General features: G+C 42.3%; 1 protein-coding gene across 5 annotated transcripts in view; it reads left to right on the top strand.

Moving 5' to 3' along the window:
• BTBD2 (BTB domain containing 2) overlaps positions 1–18,560 on the top strand; it is a 130,785-nt gene that overhangs the window by 96,859 nt on the left and 15,366 nt on the right. For all 5 annotated transcript variants that reach the window (XM_089687454.1, XM_089687449.1, XM_089687451.1 and 2 more), the window contains 2 exons: positions 11,252–11,339; positions 15,294–15,440. In XM_089687454.1, the coding sequence (XP_089543580.1) occupies positions 11,252–11,339; positions 15,294–15,440 (235 nt within the window). The remainder of the gene's footprint in view (positions 1–11,251; positions 11,340–15,293; positions 15,441–18,560) is intronic.

Consider the following 18,560-nt stretch of genomic DNA (forward strand, 5'->3'; position numbering starts at 1 on the left):
AGAAAAGCAAATACAGAGGGTTCACCACAAGAATAGAATAGAAAAGCCAGATTATACATTGCCAAAAAACATCTAAAAAAGCCAGATCAGTTCTTGAAAAGCATTCTTTGGATGAATAAAACTAAGATTAATCTGTACCAGGATGATGGGAAGAAAAAAGTGTGGAGAAGGCTTGGAACAGCTCATGATCCAAAGCACACATCGTCATCTGTAAAACATGGTGGAGGCAGTGTGGTCGCATGGGCATGCATGGCTTCCAGTGGCACTGGGGCATTGGTGTTTATTGATGATGTGACAGAAGCAGCCTGGTGAGTTCTGCAGTGTTTAGAGAGATACTGTCAGCCCAGATTCAGCCAAATGCAGCAAAGTTGATTGGACGGCGCTTCACAGTACAGATGGACAATGTTCCAAAACACACTGCAAAAGCAACCCAGGAGCTTTTGAAGAAAAAAAAAGGGGAATATTCTGCAATGGCCTAGTCAATCATCTGATCTCAACACTATTGAGCATGCATTTCACTTGCTGAAGGCAGGAACAATTGAGTACTGTCCGTGATACTTTTTTTATTTGCACTAACATACAACTTGCTGAAGGCAAAACTAAAGGCAGAAAAACCCACAAACAAAGAACAACTGAAGACAGCTGCAGTTAGAGCCTGGCAAAGCATCAGAAAGGAGGAAACCCAGTCTTTGGTAATGTCCATGGGTTCCAGACTTCAGGCCGTCATTGCCAGTAAATGATTCTCAACAAAATATTAAAAATGAACATTTTATTTATGATTATATTCATTTGTCCAATTACATTTGAGCCCCTGAAAATGGAGGTACTGTGTATAAAATGGTTGCAGTTCCTAAAATTTGTACTTAATATTTTATGTTCAACCCCTTGAATTAAAACTAAAAGCCTGCACTACAAATTAATTTGGATTGTTTCGTATTAATTTATTCTGGTGGCATTCAGAGCCAAGAGTATGAAAATTTTTCCTGTGTCCTGATATGTGTGTGTGTGTGTGTTGCCATTTGTAGACGCTATAACTATCACGTAAACCAATTAGGTTACATGTATTGGAATTATTTTTTTTTGTAGCAAAGACGTAGCAGATCACATTTTGGCCAAAATTTATGAAGAAATTAGATTTTATTTATTTTTTTATTTTTTTACTGGATATGTTTTATAGCAAAAAGTAAAACATTGTTTTTATTTTTTTTTTTAAAAAGTGTCGGCCTTTTTTCGTTGATGGCGCAAAAAATAAAAATGCACAGGTGATAAAATGCCACCAAAATAAAGCTCTATTTGTGGGGGAAATAAAGGACATAAATGTCATTTATGTACAGTGTTGCATAACCGCGCAATTATCAGTTAAAGTAACGCAGCGCCGTATCGCAAAAAATGGCCTGGTCAGGAAGAGGGGTAAATCCTATGGAGGGAAAGTGGTTAAAGTGTATTTTTCCTGAAAATTTGTGTTTGATAAACCACTGCACAAATATCATAAAAATATAAATAACATAAAAAAAATTGCAACAGCAACCGTTTTATTCTCCAGGGCCTTTGCTTTATAAATATAATATTTGGGAGTTCCAAGTAATTTTCTTGCGAAATTGCAGGTTTTTACATGTATGAGATAAATGTTAAAATTGGCCCAGACTGAAGGTAGTTAAGCTGTAGCCACCCCCGCCTTTGGCTTGACACAACATACAATACCAGTACTCTCAAACAATTTCACTATTTGGAACATTTCTCTGTCATGCTTATTTTCTCGACTAAATACTTTTCCCCTCTTATAACCAACATTAGCTAAACCTGTTTCCATTTTTTCCTGTCACTCTGACGCTTCCTGCACCTGCAACTAACTGCAGCCAAATTACGCTGCTCTTATGAGAAGCGCAGGGTTTGCCATTCATTCTGAATGGGCCCCCCCCCCCCCAAATGCATTCCAGCCTGTAGTGCGTTTTGCGGGTGTGGGACCTGCAGGGCCAAAAAGTCCATGCGGTTTCCCTGTGGACGCATTTTTTAAAAAGGGGGGGGGGGGGGACCACTACAGTAAGAGGAAGTGGAGAGAAGAAGACAGAGTTATAGGTAATACTGAAGGAGCGCTGTGATAGGTAGAAGGAGAACCAGGAGAGAGCAGAGTCTCGCAGGCCAAGAGTGGAGTTTTTTGAGGAGGAGGGGATAGTCAACCATATCAAAAGCTGTAGAGAGGTTGAGTAGTATGGAGTAGTGGCCATTTGTTTTAGCAGGTAGTAAATCATTAGTGATTTTTAGTAGGGCAGTTTCAGTGGAGTGCTGCGACAAAAGCCAAACTGTCAAGAAGGCTGTTGTCGGTAAAATATGAGCTAAGCTGATTGTAGACAAAGTGTTCTAAGAGTTTAGAGGTAAATGGGAGCAGGGAGATCGGTCTTACGTTGTTCAGGTTGGTGGGGTTCAGTGAGGGCTTTTTAAGTATGGGAGTGATCTGTGCATGCTTTAGAGGGGATGGGAAGGTGCCAGTAGAGAGGGAGAGATTGAAGATGTGAGTGAGGGAGCAAAAGATAGAAGAGGGTGACCGTAGTAATTGAAAGGGAACAGGTGGTAAGACAGACTTTTGAAAAAAACTTTAGTGACCTCTTTGGTAGTAGCAAGGTCAAGAGGAAAGTGTTGAGGGTGGTTTTGTATAGGGTATGCTATGTGCGATAGATGTCTGTGCAGTGGAGATGACCCACGAATTGCATCAATCTTATTTTTGAGATGATTGGCAATCTCATGAGCAGTGAGTGAGGTACTGGGTGGATGCAGTGGTGGAGAAAGTAGAGAATTAAAAGTAGAGAAGAGACGATGAGGACTGGATGACAAGGTATTAACAAGAGTGATAAAGTAGGCTTTTTTGGCAGCATGGAAAGAGGAATTGTATTTTAAGAAGGCAGATTTACATAGGGTTAATGCTTGCTGGGGTTTGGTTTTACGCCACAATCGCTCCAGTGCACAGCTATGTCTCTTAAGATTTCTGGTGTCATCAGTCTGCCAAGGTTGTAATGGTTGTAATGGTCGGTATATGAGAGTGAGCTGTTGTAGACAAAAGTGGCCAGGTCAGGGCAGGACAGGAGAGAGATTCTATCAGAGGTGGTCAGTTACAGAGTAGAAAAGAGAAGGATTAAAGTGGTGAAGGCTTCTGTAATTATTTGCTGCTTGGAGGGATAGTTTGTTGAAGATCAGGACACTGTGAAGGTGATCAGGTTGTAATAAGAGAGAAGATAGGGGGTGTTGGTGAGGTTGTAGGGAGTGCAAAGATGGGAGAAAACAAGATCTGGGGTATTCCCATCAGAGTGCGTGGAGGACTGTGTCCATTGTGTTAGGGCAAAAGATGAGGTTAGGTTGAAAATTTGGGATGTAGCTGAGTTGCTAACATTTAATGGGGATGTTAAAATCACAAAAAATTATAATGGGCATTTGAGAGGAGAGAAAGTAGGATAGCCAGGCAGAGAAGCCACCAAGAAAGTGCGACACCGGTCCAGGAGGCCAATAGATCACTGCAATCCTCAGAGAAAACAACCGAATACAGTGAGTCTCGAAAGAGGAGGAGGGGTAGGGAAGGACTTGAAAGTTGCTTAGTGGGGATAGAAGCAAACCAGCTCCACCTCTTTTCCGACAACTGGGTCTAGCTGAGTGAGTCCAGTGGAGGTCTCTATGGGAGAGAGCTGTAGAAGAAGCAGAATCTGATGCTTGAAGCCAGGTTTTTGTAATTATTAGGTTGAGGGAGTGGGAGGAAAAAAGGTCATGGACAGAGGTGAGCTTGTTACAGTGAGTATTCCAGAGTGCAAAAAGGGTTTTTTTTTTGGTTTTTTGGGAGCAGGGGGATTGAGATTAAACGAAGTGGATTATGGCTATTGCTGGAGGAAGGAGGGTGCCTGGTGTGGGGCTGAGATACTGGAGAACCAGGGTTTGGGGAGATATCCCCAGAGGGTGAGGAAAGTAAGATGGGAGTGGGATGTGTATATGATTGCACATGCCTTCCTGTCCTGGTGTTTGGGTCAACAGGTAGGTTAAGTATTAGGAGGAGGTGATGAGAGCAGTAGTAGGGAGATCGTAGATATGAGGCTGACATGTATAAGAGCTTTGGGGTGGAGAAGAGGGGTAAAGGCCTATCTGACTTCCCCCATGTGCTGATCTTCCCCGTACCGCGCCTGTATAAACTCCTGGTCTATGATGAGCCTGGGTTCACACAGTAACAGTGGGAAACTGCATGCGATTTGGACAGGAATCTCATGCTATTCTTTGCGATGCAATTTGCGTCCATACATTTTGTATTGATGCAAATCGCACTGCAAAGTATCAGTTTGGGTATAGGGAGCGTTTTCATGAGTACAAGTACTCGTGAAAATACTCAGTATTGGGGGCATCCCTACTGTGTATAGTGGTTTTAAAAACCTTGGATATTCAAATATGGTTTTCATTCTGTCAAATATGACATATAGCAACATAAAAGTATGTCCATGCATTCACCCTTTTATCCCCGCTACATAGGCCTCTCCTCAGTACAGGTATCCACCGCGTAATAAAGTGAAAATGGTCATTTCCATGCAATAGGTTTTATTATTTTTGACCCACAATATGTCTTTAGCACAAACATTTATTACACTGATCATCAAGTTTCTATTTGATGTGTCTATTTGCTGAACCTCATCTGGTACTAATGTGAAGTAAAGAACTTGTACAGAAGGATAAAAAGGACCTTTTCATGTACAAACTGGGATATATGAACTAAACCCATGTTTACAGATAGATTTGTACACTAGGCTGTGGATAGGATTTTTTTTTTGATAAGGAAATCTACTTAAAAGATGCACAATTTGAAACATTTTGAAACACAATTAGGTTAACAATCGGGTGTGGAAATTTTTAAAAAAACTACTTGTCCAGGGACTAATTCGGGGCCTGAATCTACTTGTGCCTCATGACAATCTACTTGTCCCTCATGACGATCTACTTTTGTCCTGATAAAAAAAATATTTTTTTAACCAAACCCATATTTAAATCGGTGATTTTAGAAATGTCTGGGGCTTTTAAAAACAAAAAGGGCTTTATGGCGACTTAAATGTGTAATATGTTTACCATTGCACTGTTTATCTCTTCCTCCCCTCCCTGCCTCTCTCCAGCACCGCACCCGGGGACTAGTAGGGAAGGGAGAGACCCAGTGTAATGCACAACGATTGGCTGCTCGTCTTGAAAGGGTGGGTCAGGGCTTATACTTTATCCTTTTCGTTGCCAGAGCCGTTTTTGCTGCCAAAGCTGTTTTTGCGTTTTTTGCACACATTTAAAAAAATCATCTTAGGCCTGAAGAGTATATAAAAACCCCCAAACATTTATATATTTTCTGAAAGCAGAGACCCTAAAGAATAAAATAGTGGTAGTTCCAATTTTTAATTATTTTACCGCAAAATTTTAGTAAAAAATACAAGTACCGTATTTGCCGGCGTATAAGACGACTGGGCGTATAAGACGACCCCCCTACTTTTCCTGCTAAAATGTAGTGTTTGGGCTATACTCGCCGTATAAGACTACCCCTCTTCCAATGCACACCAGTGGGAGGAATAGTGCCCCATCATTGATGTCACTGGGAGGAATAGTGCCCCATCATTGGTATCAGTGGCAGGAATGGTGCCCCATCATTGGCATCAGTGGGAGGAATAGTGCCCCATCATTGGTATCAGTGGGGGGAATAGGTGCCCCATCATTGGTATCAGTGGGGGGAATAGGTGCCCCATCATTGGTATCAGTGGCAGGAATAGTGCCCCATCATTGGTATCAGTGGCAGGAATAGTGCCCCATCATTGGTGTCAGTGGGAGGAATGGTGTCCCATCATTGGTGTCAGTGAGGGGTGGAATAGTGCCCCATCATTGGTGTCAGTGGGGGAGGAATAGTGCCCCATCGTTGGTGTCAGTGGGGGGGGGAATAGTGCCCCATCGTTGGTGTCAGTGGAAGGGGAGGAATAGTGCCCCATCGTTGGTGTCAGTGGGAGGAATAGTGCCCCATCATTGGTATCAGTGACACCAATGATGGGGCACTATTCCTCCCACTGAGACTTGCTGACCCTGTTCTCATATGGTGCTGCTGCAGCCAGCATATGTGGTTGCAGCAGCACCTCTACACAGAGCACTTACCTGCTGCTCCGGCACTCAATTTTCGCGGGGCCGCTCGGCTCCGCCCCCTCGCCGGTGATTGGCCGCCTGTGTGCCTTTCCTGAGCTACAGTTCTGGCGGCCAATCACCGGTGAGGAGGCGGAGCCGCGCAGCCGCACAAACATCCAGTGGCCGAACTGAAGGAGACGCCGCGCTTCCTGGACCGGATCGTCGTGGGACTGGATCCAGGTAAGAGACGTCAGCCCCTGCACTTAATGCCGCAGCCCCCCTAACATGTGTACCGGCGTATAAGACGACCCCCGACTTTTGAGAAGATTTTCAAGGGTCAAAAAGTCGTCTTATACGCCGGCAAATACGGTAAGTTAATTTTAGAGCACAAAAAAGCAATAAATTACCTTTTTTTGTAAAATATAAAAGATGAGGTTGCAGTGAGTAAATGGATATCCAACTTGTCAAACCTTAAATTTGTGCGCGCTCGTGAAATGACAACGAACTTCAGTACCCTATATTTTCTATAGGTGACACTTTAAAAGTTCCTTATATTTATTATTCATTTCAGGTACTTACATAGTGCCATCAATTTACGCAGCGCTTTACATATATACAGTCAGGTCCATAAATATTGGGACATCGACACAATTCTAACATTTTTGGCTCTATACACCACCACAATGGATTTGAAATGAAACAAACAACATGTGCTTTAACTGCAGACTGTCAACTTTAATTTGAGGGTATTTACATCCAAATCAGGTGAACGGTGTAGGAATTACAACAGTTTGCATATGTGCCTCCCACTTGTTAAGGGATCAAAAGTAATGGGACAATTGGCTTCTCAGCTGTTCCATGGCCAGGTGTGTGTTATTCCCTGATTATCCCAAATACAACGAGCAGATAAAAGGTTCAGAGTTCATTTCAAGTTTGCTATTTGCATTTGGAATCTGTTGCTGTCAACTCTCAAGATGAGATCCAAAGAGCTGTCACTATCAGTAAAGCAAGCCATCATTAGACTGAAAAAACAAAACAAACCCATCAGAGAGATAGCAAAAACATTAGGCGTGGCCAAAACAACTGTTTGGAACATTCTTAAAAAGAAGGAATGCATCGGTGAGCTCAGCAACACCAAGAGACCCGGAGACCACGGAAAACAACTGTTGTGGATGAGCGAAGAATTCTTTCCCTGGTGAAGAAAACACCCTTCACAACAGTTGGCCAGATCAAGAACACTCTCCAGGAGGTAGGTGTATGTGTGTCAAAGTCAACAATCAAGAGAACACTTCACCAGAGTGAATACAGAGGGTTCACCACAAGATGTAAACCATTGGTGAGCCGCAAAAACTGGAAGGCCAGATTAGAGTTTGCCAAACGACATCTAAAAAAGCCTTCACAGTTCTGGAACAACATCCTATGGACAGATGAGACCGAGATAAACTTGTACCAGAGTGATGGGAAGAGAAGAGTATGGAGAAGGAAAGGAACTGCTCATGATCCTAAGCATACCACCTTATCAGTGAAGCATGGTGGTGGTAGTGTCATGGCGTGGGCATGTATGGCTGCCAATGGAACTGCTTCTCTTGTATTTATTGATGATGTGACTGTTGACAGAAGCAGCCGGATGAGTTCTGAAGTGTTTCGGGAATATTATCTGCTCATATTCAGCCAAATGCTTCACAACTCATTGGACGCCGCTTCACAGTGCAGATGGACAATGACCCAAAGCATACTCCAAAAGCAACCAAAGAGTTTTTTAAGGGAAAGAAGTGGAATGTTAAGCAATGGCCAAGTCAATCACCTGACCTGAATCCGATTGAGCATGCATTTCACTTGCTGAAGACAAAACTGAAGGGAAAATGCCCCAAGAACAAGCAGGAACTGAAGACAGTTGCAGTAGAGGCCTGGCAGAGCATCACCAGGGATGAAACCCAGCGTCTGGTGATGTCTATGTGTTCCAGACTTCAGGCTGTAATTGACTGCAAAGGATTTACAACCAAGTATTAAAAAGTGAAAGTTTGATTTATGATTATTATTCTGTCCCATTACTTTTGGTCCCTTAACAAGTGGGAGGCACATATGCAAACTGTTGTAATTCCTACACTGTTCACCTGATTTGGATGTAAATACCCTCAAATTAAAGCTGACAGTCTGCAGTTAAAGCACATCTTGTTTGTTTCATTTCAAGTCTATTGTGGTGGTGTATAGAGCCAAAAATGTTAGAATTGTGTCGATGTCCCAATATTTATGGACCTGACTGTATATTGTACATTCACATCAGTCCCTAACCCTCAAGGAGCGTACAATCTAAACTCCCTAACTCACATCCATACAAATTTAGACAGGAGCCAATTAACCTACCAACATGTCTTTGGAGAATGGGAGAAAACCCACACAGGCACAGGGAGAACATGCAAACTCCAGGCAGGTGGTGCCGTGGTCGGGATTTGAACCAGCGACTCTAGTACTGCCAGACGGAAGTGCTAACCATTTAGCCACTGTGCTTATAGGTCACCAGTTTAGCATTACGGAAGAGGTCTTGTGCTAGAACTAATTGCTTTCATTCTGGCGTGCGCGGTGATGTGTATCGCAATCGACGGTTTCATGCGTAGACACCCCAGCTTGTGCTTTTATGTTTGTACGTGCGTATATGTGGGGGTGGGGGCCTCAATATTTTTTGGGGGGATGGTATGTGCTTGGGTGTAACCTTAATTTCTTAAAACAACAAAAAAAACTTTTTATTTTTAAACTTTTTTTTTTTTTTTTTATCACATAGGGGACAAAGTCCTGTATTTGATGATTTTTGGTGACAGGTTCTCTTTGAGACATCAAAGGTCTAAAAGACCCTACATGTCTCCCCTCTGCTCCACTGAATGTAATGTGGTGCACATCGCACCATATTACATTTTTTTCCCGGGGATTGCATTACAATCTCTCAACGGGGACCCGTTTAAGTCGTCATAAAACCTCTTTTGTTTTTAAAAGCCCCAACCATTCTATAAAATCACCTCCGATTTAAATACAGTTTTGGTTAAAACTTTTTTTTTTTTGCCTGGACAAGTAGATTTTCACGAGAGACAAGTAGATTGGGGTCCAATTTAGTCCCTGGACAAGAAGTTTTTTCAAAAGTGTGTGTGTGTTTATTTGTTGCTCGAAAAGGAGCACTTTGAAAACGGATCAGATCTCAAAAATGTCATGCTGGATATCTATACTGATATGGACTGGTTAATGTGTTCAGAACGTAAGGATGCCCCATTGTTTGATGGAAATGAAAATTATCAACCTACAGAGGACTGAATTCAAACGCACCCTGAAAATCAACGCCCAAAAAATTATGCAGCAGGCGAGTCCATTTTTCTGAAATGTCATTGCAGCAATTCAAAATGGTACTCGGTTTGTATGGCCCCCACGTGCTTGTATGCATACCTGACAACATCGGGCATGCTCCTAATGAGATGTCCAGGAGTATTTCCTTCCAGATCTGGATCAGGGCATCACTGAGCTCCTGGACAGTCTGAGGTGTGACCTGGTGTCGTCTGATGGACCGAAACATGATATCCCAGAGGTGTTCTATTAGATTTGGATCAGGTGAGTGGGGGGGCCATTCAATGGTATCAATTCCTTCATCCTCCAGGAACTGCCCGCATACCCTCACCACATGAGGCCGGGCATTGTCATGTACCAGGAGGAACCCAGGACCCTTGGACCCACTGACAATGGGTCCAAGGATTTCATCCTGATACCTAATGGCAGTCAGGATGTCATTGATTAGCCTGTAGAGGTCTGTGCGTCCCTCCATGGATATGCCTTCCCAGACCATCACTGACCCACCACCAAAACAGTCATGCTGAACGATGCTACGGGCAGCATAATGTTCTCCACGGCTTCTCCAGACCCTTTCACATCTCTCACATGTATGTGCTCAGGGTGAACCTGCTCTCATCTGTGAAAAGCACAGGGTGCCAGTGGCAGACCTGTCAATTTGGTGTTCAATGGCAAATGTGAATATCGAGCTCTATGGTGCCGGGCCCATTAGAGGACGTCAGACCCTCAGGCCACCCTCGTGAAGTCTGTTTCTGATTGTTTGGTCAGAGACATTCACACCAGTGGCCTGCTGTAGGTCAATTTGTAGGGCTCTGGCAGTGGTCATCCTGTTCCTCCTTGCTCAAAAGGAGCAGATACGGGTCCTGCTGATAGGTTAAGGGCCTTCTACAGCCCTAAAATCTCCTCCCTGCTCTTGAGACTGCTGGAAGAAACCGCAAACCTTCTGGCAATGGCACGCATTGATGTGCCATCCTGGAGGAGTTGCACTGTCTGTGCAACCTCTGTATGGTCCAGATATCTCCTCCTGCTACCAGTAGTGACACTGACCCTAGCCAAATGCAAAACTAGTGAAAAACTGAAAAGATGAGTAGGGAAAAAATGTCAGTGACCTCCACCTGTAAAATCATTCCTGTTTTGGGGGTCTTCTCATTGTTACCCTTCTAGTGCACTTGTTGGTAATTTAATTAACACCAAAGCAGCTGAAACTGATTAACAACCCCCTCTGCTACTTAACAGACCAGATCTATATCCCAGGAGTTTAATTGACTTGATGCTATACTCTGATTAAAAAAAAGTTCCTTTAATTTTTTTGAGCAGTGTGTATGTTGCAATTAGTGGATCGTGGATGTAATGCCAGGCTCCTGCACACTCTCCCTCCAGCTTTCTGCCTGTACCTCTCTACAGGCTTTTAGTTAGAAAGCTGGAGGCAGAGCAAATGGACTATAAGCGTGCTGTCCCGCACACTCGTAGCCCTTTAAGAACTACGAGTTGTCTGCTGAGGTGGGGCACGGGTGGTGAGGGGGTTTGCTGGAACCTGCGTTACACCATAAATACGGGTGCAACATGTTCTAAAGGTGAACTTAGCCTTTGATGAAAGTTCTTGCCAGAGTGAGAGGCATTTTCAGTTGTTGGACATGGGATGGTTACTGCCAAATATTGCTGACACTGGTGATTTGCTAAAATGCAAAGTAGTTACAGCTCTGTCTTTTGTAGAGTTTCTTGATTTATTTGGTAAGTAAAAGTGTGTTAATATGTCTAGTGTTTTGGCTTTTTTTTTTTTTTTTTTTGTGGTAACTTTTTTTTTTCTTCTTCTAAACTTCAGGTTTTCTGTTAATCGAAGGATATTTGTTGTTGGTTTTGCACTCTATGGCTCAATACATGGTCCCACTGATTATCAAGTAAATATACAGGTATGTTGATCTTATTTTGTTGGTATGCTGAGAAGTCACAAAGGTTTCCTAAAGTAATCTAAACTGCTTATATCAGAGATGGGCAACCTTTTGAGTGTAGTGTGACGAAAAATGTTTTGTGAAAAACTGTGAGTGCCAGACACAGTGGGTATAAAAAAAGAATCACCCCCTTTATATTAATCACATTTTGTTGCTTTACAGTCTGAAATGAAGACAGACCGTTTTTGTTTTATCCAGCTGTATTTACTCAGTGCAACTTATAAGTTATAATATACAAGTGATAGATATAACACCAATATGTCAGGAAAAAAAAAAATTCATGAACAGTCACTGAGTTGGAAAAAGGATCTCCCCCCCCCCCTCCTAAAAATGACTTATAAATTGAATCAGGTGTAACTAATCACCTTCTCAATGGCGCATAAAGCCATTTGACTTTCAACTGTGTTCAGCTGTGGTCATTTTGATTAGCTCAGCATGAAAAGAGCTTTCTGGAGCATTTCAGTCCCGGTAGTGCAACTGAAGCAAACAATCAACTATGGGTGGCAAGGCACTGCCAAAAGATCTCGTGCATAAAGTTGTGAACAGGCACAAGTCAGGAGATGGATACAAAAAAATGTCAAAGTCTTTATTAATACCTAGAAACACAGTGAAGTCCATTATTAAGAAATGGAAGGTATTTGGTACAACACAGACCCTCACTGGATCAGGACGTCTCTTCAAACTGGATGAAAAAGCCAGGAGGAAACTGGTCAGAGAGGTTGCCAAGAGGTCTACAGCAACTCTGAAGCAGTTGCAGGAATTTATCACAGAGTGGTCATTGTATCCTTGTGACAACAATATCACAAATTTTCCACACGTGGCTTGTATGGGAAGGTTGCAAGGAAAAAGCCACTCATCAAGAATGGCCATATGCAGTCACAATTGCAGGTCACGAAGGTGTTTGTTATGGTCAGGTGAGACTAAAATTTAATTATTTGGCCTCAATACCAAACAATATGTCTGGCGGAAATCCAATACAGCTCACCATCAAGATAGAAGGAATAAAGGATGAGACAAAATACCGTCAAATTCTTGAGGAAAATCTGCTGCCCTCTGCCAGAAAGTTGTCAATGGGAAGAAGGTTTTCCTTCCAACCTGACAATGATCCAAAACACACAGCAAAAATGAGCACACAGTAGCGGAAGGAGAGTTCAGGGTCAGTAGTAGATAATGCAGAGTTCAGAGGTTCAGTGGTGAGACACAAACTATATACCCTGAGGAAAGTGACTGACTGTGTTTTTACTGCAACACTAGTTGTAATTAAAGTGATTATAAAGAGTCTATTAAAAAAAACAAAAAAAAAAAACATGGTATACTTACCTGCTTTGTGTAATGGTATTGCTCAGAGCTGCCTGAGCCTCCTTTTTCTGGGGTCCCCAGCCGACGTTCTTGGCTGCTCTTCTTCTTGTGCTCCCATAGCAAGCGGCTTGCTATGGGGGCACATGTGCTGGCACAACCCTAACTGGGCTATGTGCGTCCATAAATACACACTGCGTTGCTTGACCCCGCCTCCCACTCCCTCCTATCATGATTGGACTGACAGCAACAGGAGCCAATGGCAACTGCTGCTTTCACCCAAGTTTGTGAGCGCGAAGAGAATAATTAAAGCCAGACTTTACAGTACACTGGTAAGTGTTTGTGGGGGGATGGACACTAGTATTGGAATGGTTTTTTTTACCTCAATGCAGAGAATACATTAAGGTAAAAAAAAAAATCGTGTGATCATGGATTTTTTGAATTTTTTACAGTTTGCTTTGCGTGAGAAATAAAGATCATTTCTCCTGCAGTGCAAAGCTTGCTGTCAGAGCCAAACTCATTCATGAACTGTCATGAATGAGTTAAGTTTTGACAGCTCAGGATAGTGATCTGTGATTGGCTGGAGCTGGTCACATGGTACTGGGTGCCGTGATTGGCCCCATGTATCGGGACAACTGTGGGCCAATCACAGCTCACTAGGAAGAGAAGCAGAGCTGTTATGAATGAGAATGATTCATAACAGCTTTTCTTACATAGGGACCATGTGATCGCATCGTCGAGGAACCTGAGAATAGGAGGATCGGGGCTGCTCGGTGCAAAACTCACAATTGCAACTGCACAGAGCAGGTAATTATAAGATGTTTGGGTTTTTTTATTTTTTACATTTTATACCTTTTACAATCACTTTAAACTTAGTGTCGCATAATTTTGTCCTCAACTTAACTTAACTAACCTACCTTAGAATTAAGAGTTGGTGATTTCCATGCTCATGCCATTGCTTGTTTTGTAGCCATGAAAATATAGGAAATCGAGGTGTGAGAGGATGTCTTTTATTGGTCTTTAGAGGAGGGCTTCCCACAGGTTTTTACTAAGGTTGATTTGCATTCTTGATTGTATTATAGTGTACACTCTTATGAAAAAGCAGCAGGCTTTTGGACAGGATAAGTAGGGATATGTTTAGAAATATGTTTAGAAATTCCGCTGGTGTGAAGTACCATTGAGCGTGGACTTTTAGTTTTCTAAGGCTTGTATGTTACAGCAAGAACATTTAGAGGTTGCCCAGTCCTCAGGAGAAAAGGTTTCACTCAAAAGCTGTTAATTTTTCCATACATTTTCATGCCATCCACATTCACTTTTTTTTTTTTTTAAATCACGTTTAACTAAAACCGCAATTGTAATATTAATGTGATACCGACGTAATCCTAAAACGTCAAATGCACCGAATGAACAGAACCATTATTTGGAAAAATGCTGAGTGTATCTTTTTGTGTCTGTTCCCTACTGCAGTAGTTATTAATTTGAAACCTCTAATCAATATGAATTGCCTATCTATAAAATTTCAGTGTCCAGAACAGATGGTGGGCTTTGCCTTGGAGGGGTTTTACAAGTGACCCTGAGACAATCTGGGAATTTCTGATAATCAGCCCAGCTGAGGTAAGCCTTTTGCTTACATTTTGAGATATCAGAATTCCTAGATCGGCAAGGCATTTTTGGGACTTTTTACACCCCTTAATCAAACTGTATTGATTGGTGGTTATATGTTTTGTTGTCACTATCTACTGTTCATTGGAGTGTTATAGAGAAGAAAAGGAAGACTAGTGCTGGTTAACAGGTTATGTGAAGCACAAATCTGTTGTGATGGTAGATCTAGAGGTAAGAGGGTACAGGCACGATAAGAGAGAAGACTGGCACTAATAATGTTTTCATTACATGTTTGCATTCCTTCAAGTCCTTATTAGAAATTAGCCTGCCTATGTAACGCCTCTTTGTTACCATAAAAGTACAATTGGAATATTAATGTGATACCTAAGTAATCACGTGTATACAAAAAACCTCAAATGCGCTGAATGAGCAGAACAATAATTTGGAAAGATGCTGAGTGTAACTTTTTGTGTCTGTTCCCTACTGCAGTAGGTATTATTAATTTGCAACCACTAATCAATATGAGGATAGGAGATGCTATCTATAAAATGTCAGTATTAATGTCTAGAACAACTTGAAGTTGCACAATTTCAAAGTCGCGTGTCAGTGCGACTTCAGGTGCAGCTTCATGCACAGATGTCAATGCAAGGCACACCAGAAAACTGCAAAAGTAGTGCAGGAGTTGCACCGATTAAAACTGTTCATTTGCCTATCACAGGGTTGAACTGTCAAATCGCATGACAAGTCGCTTCGGTGTGAACGGGGGCTTAGGGTCAGTTTTCAGGTTTAGTCAGGTTGTGTAGAGTATGGCTTATTCTTTTCTGCAGGAACCCCACAACATACACTACTAATCTGTTTCTTTGTGCTGATACCTAATGTACCAGTTCATTCTACTTTATTTGATGTTAAATTAGATATGAAGCATTTTATGCAAACACTTTAAACTAAATTTTACTTTACATTTTTTTTTCTTTTTTTTTCTTTTTTTCCTTTTTTTCTTCCTGTTGGGTTTCTTAGATTATTCACACTGACAGCAACACCGTGCTAGGACAGAATGACACAGGCTTTAGTTGTGATGGTTCCTCCAGCACATTCAGAGTGATGTTTAAAGAGCCTGTTGAAATACTTCCAAATGTTAACTACACTGCCTGTGCCACACTAAAGGTATGCTGCTTTTGACTTTCCTTTTGACTTTCCTAAAAACTGGGATATCCCTGTTCCAAACTCAACAGATTCATTTTTTATTTTTCCATGCCTCTTAGAGTCCTATGTAATGCCTCAATTTGTTTAAATAGCATCTTGAAGATTTTCAGTCTGGAGCTATTTTTTGACAGAAGTAACAGCTTTCTACTGCACCTTAAAGGGGGATTAAATCTCCACAAAAGTAAATAAATAAAAATGAGCCTCAGGAATGTTTATGCAAAATAAGCTTGTATGTACAGCATATTAGCACCCTTGTGGTAAAATTACCTGGATAGTGATCCCCTCCAGTGCTGCTCTGTCAGCCCTCCTTTCAGTCACTGGTGCTGCCATGTTCTCCTGGTCCTGAATCTTCAGCTGCTTGGTTGGTCGGGCTATGATGACATCACTCCCATGCATAGGAGGCACATTACATCGCAGAGTGGTGCCCTCAGTGTACGCTGAGGTACGCATGCCGCGGCTTAGTGTACACAATGCTGACAAGCAGCGAGGAAGGACTCTTCTGTCATAAAAATATTATGTGTCATATTTATTGGTGGGGGGAGGGTTGTTTAATTCCACCTTAACTAGTTATGTGAAATCCTTCAAAGCCTAAAATGGTGGCAAATGCATCAGCTGTTAGATGGTGTGAAACAAAAAAGGCATGTCTTTATCTTCAAGAGGAAGTCCACTTTTAGTAAATTTGTCCTTCAATTCATCCAACCCTCTGAGTCCTTTCTTCCTACCATAATAAATACTAGCCTTCCTCCTCATTCCCCAGTCTTCTTTGAAATACACTGACCGGCCACTTTATTAGGTACACCTGTTCAATTGCTTGGTAACACAGATTGCGAATCAGCCAATCACATGGCAGCAACTCAATGCATTTAGACATGTAGACGTGAAGACGACTTGCTGAAGTTCAAACCATCAGAATGGGGAAGAAAGGGGATTTAAGTGACTTTCAATGTGGCATGGTTGTTGGTGCCAGGCGGGCTGGTGTGAGTATTTAAAAAAACTGCTGATCTACTGGGATTTACACGCACAACCATCTCTAGGGTTTACATAGAATGTTCTGAAAAAGAGAAGATATCCAGTGACCTGCAGTTGTGTGGACGAAAATCAGGTCAGAGGAGAATGGGCAGACTGGATCGAGATGATAGAAAGGCAACAATAATTCATGTCAACATGGACCAAAATCTCTGAGGAATGTTTCCAACACCTTGTTGAATCTTTGCCATGAAGAATTAAGGTAGTTCTGAAGGCAAAAGTGGGTCTAACCTGGTACTAGCAAGGTGTACCTAATAAAGTGGGCGGTGAGTATATATCTTACACGTAGCAGTGAACAGGGCAGCAGCACTCCTACACAATAAAGCCTGCCGTTTATGGCTCTCATTTCAGCCTAGCCATGGGTGGCCCTGTTGGCATTAACTGGCTTGACAAAGTTTGTTTTAAAAAAATTTGAAGGAGCCAGATAAAAAATTGTCAGAGTACCTGCATCCAATTAGGTGTAGGCTGTCTGAATGCAATAGCCAGCATTTCTCCACCCATACTGTATAGTGTGGATGGAGAAATATATGCATGTATGGCTAGCCTAAGAAAAGCTGAAGGGGATGTTTTGAAAGAGAGGTTGTGCTATTCAACTATGCAACAAAACAAGCTGCACTTGGTGGTGAAAGGACTTTTATTACATGTCAGTTTCACTAAAAGTGTATTTGTCCTTAAAAGCCCAACTCATGGATGTCACTTCTTTTCAGCCTAATCCTGACTGAATAAGCACATTTTCCACCTCCTTTCATAAATTTTCTCAGTTCGAAGCTTCCATAATTCCACTCACACAGCAGACCTCTAGTATAGTGTGCAGGCACACTGCAGGCTATGTCAGAGACTGCACTGTACAAACAAGGGTGAACAGCAAAGCAATACCTTACTGGACACTTTTATTGAGCCTTACTTGACCCTCTTGTTGAGACAGCAATTACTATAGTGATGCTGCTGTCACTTTAAGCGAGCAGAATTTCTGAGACCGAGGAAATAGCAGATGCTCATTATGATCCTTGCAGACCTCTTCAGCCCACTAGTTATGCTACCTGCAACAACTGCAGTCTTTAGGTGTAGCAGTATAGAATAGAATTTGGGTCTCAGCAGCTACCCTGCCTATTGGAGGAGTCCCTGACTACACGGTCTAAAATACTAGATAAATCCTCGGTTTCTCACCCAGTCTGCAGGGGCTTTCAAAAACTGACTCAAGTATGAGCATTGCCTGGAAAACACAGGGTCATTCAGGTATTGTACTTACTTGGCAGTATTTCCACAGTGATATTGAACTCTCTGAGACCAATCCTTGACTCTGGAAGATTGACAGCATGAAGAGCATTTCCAGCATTTCCTTCAACTGACTGCAGCAGATGTATCAAGATCAGGTTTGGGAGCCGTAACTCACATCCAAGATGTTTCCAAACAATCAAGGGATTGAGGACATCAGTCCAAAGTTGGCCATAGGTGGGTTAAAATTTGATCAAAGCTTGGCCATCTGTTCAACAGAAGGCGATTGTTAGATCAACTTTTGTTAAACAGAAATGTTGGAAAATTTTTCTCGATTAGCTGTTGCAGCCACCGATCAATGTATCAGACCTGCTGTCAGAATACAATGTCCCAGTGGGGACAATTCCTCCATTCCCCTCGCTTGTATGGATGGAGGGATCTGTTGTTTTTTTTTGTTCAGCTTGCTGACTGATCAAAAAAAAACAAACAAAAACAAAGTCCTCTATGGTCAACTTAAATCCTTGGCACTGATAGTGCACAAATATGTGGCCTCTCGGCGGCTGGACCTGGATGCGGAGAGGCTGCGTATTTGCGTGCCCGATATAAACAAACGTGCTGATAGCATGCGCCCTGCACGCTCCCAGCACAGTTATGGGTGCCTTACAGAAAACCTTTCCAATCATGTGACGGCCAATCACATGACCCTAAACCCCCACCTACCAGGATGCACCAGCGCCAAGGGGTTAAGGAAATTAAACGCTCCTACGTGGCCTTTTGTGTTCCACGGTGATTTGACACTTCGCATCTCTTCTAAGAGAAACCTGGAAAAGGAGTGCTCAG

Source organism: Staurois parvus, unplaced genomic scaffold (assembly GCF_062004578.1).
Source record: "Staurois parvus isolate SC_StPar_1 unplaced genomic scaffold, SC_StPar_1.0 ptg000425l, whole genome shotgun sequence".
NCBI lineage: Eukaryota > Metazoa > Chordata > Amphibia > Anura > Ranidae > Staurois > Staurois parvus.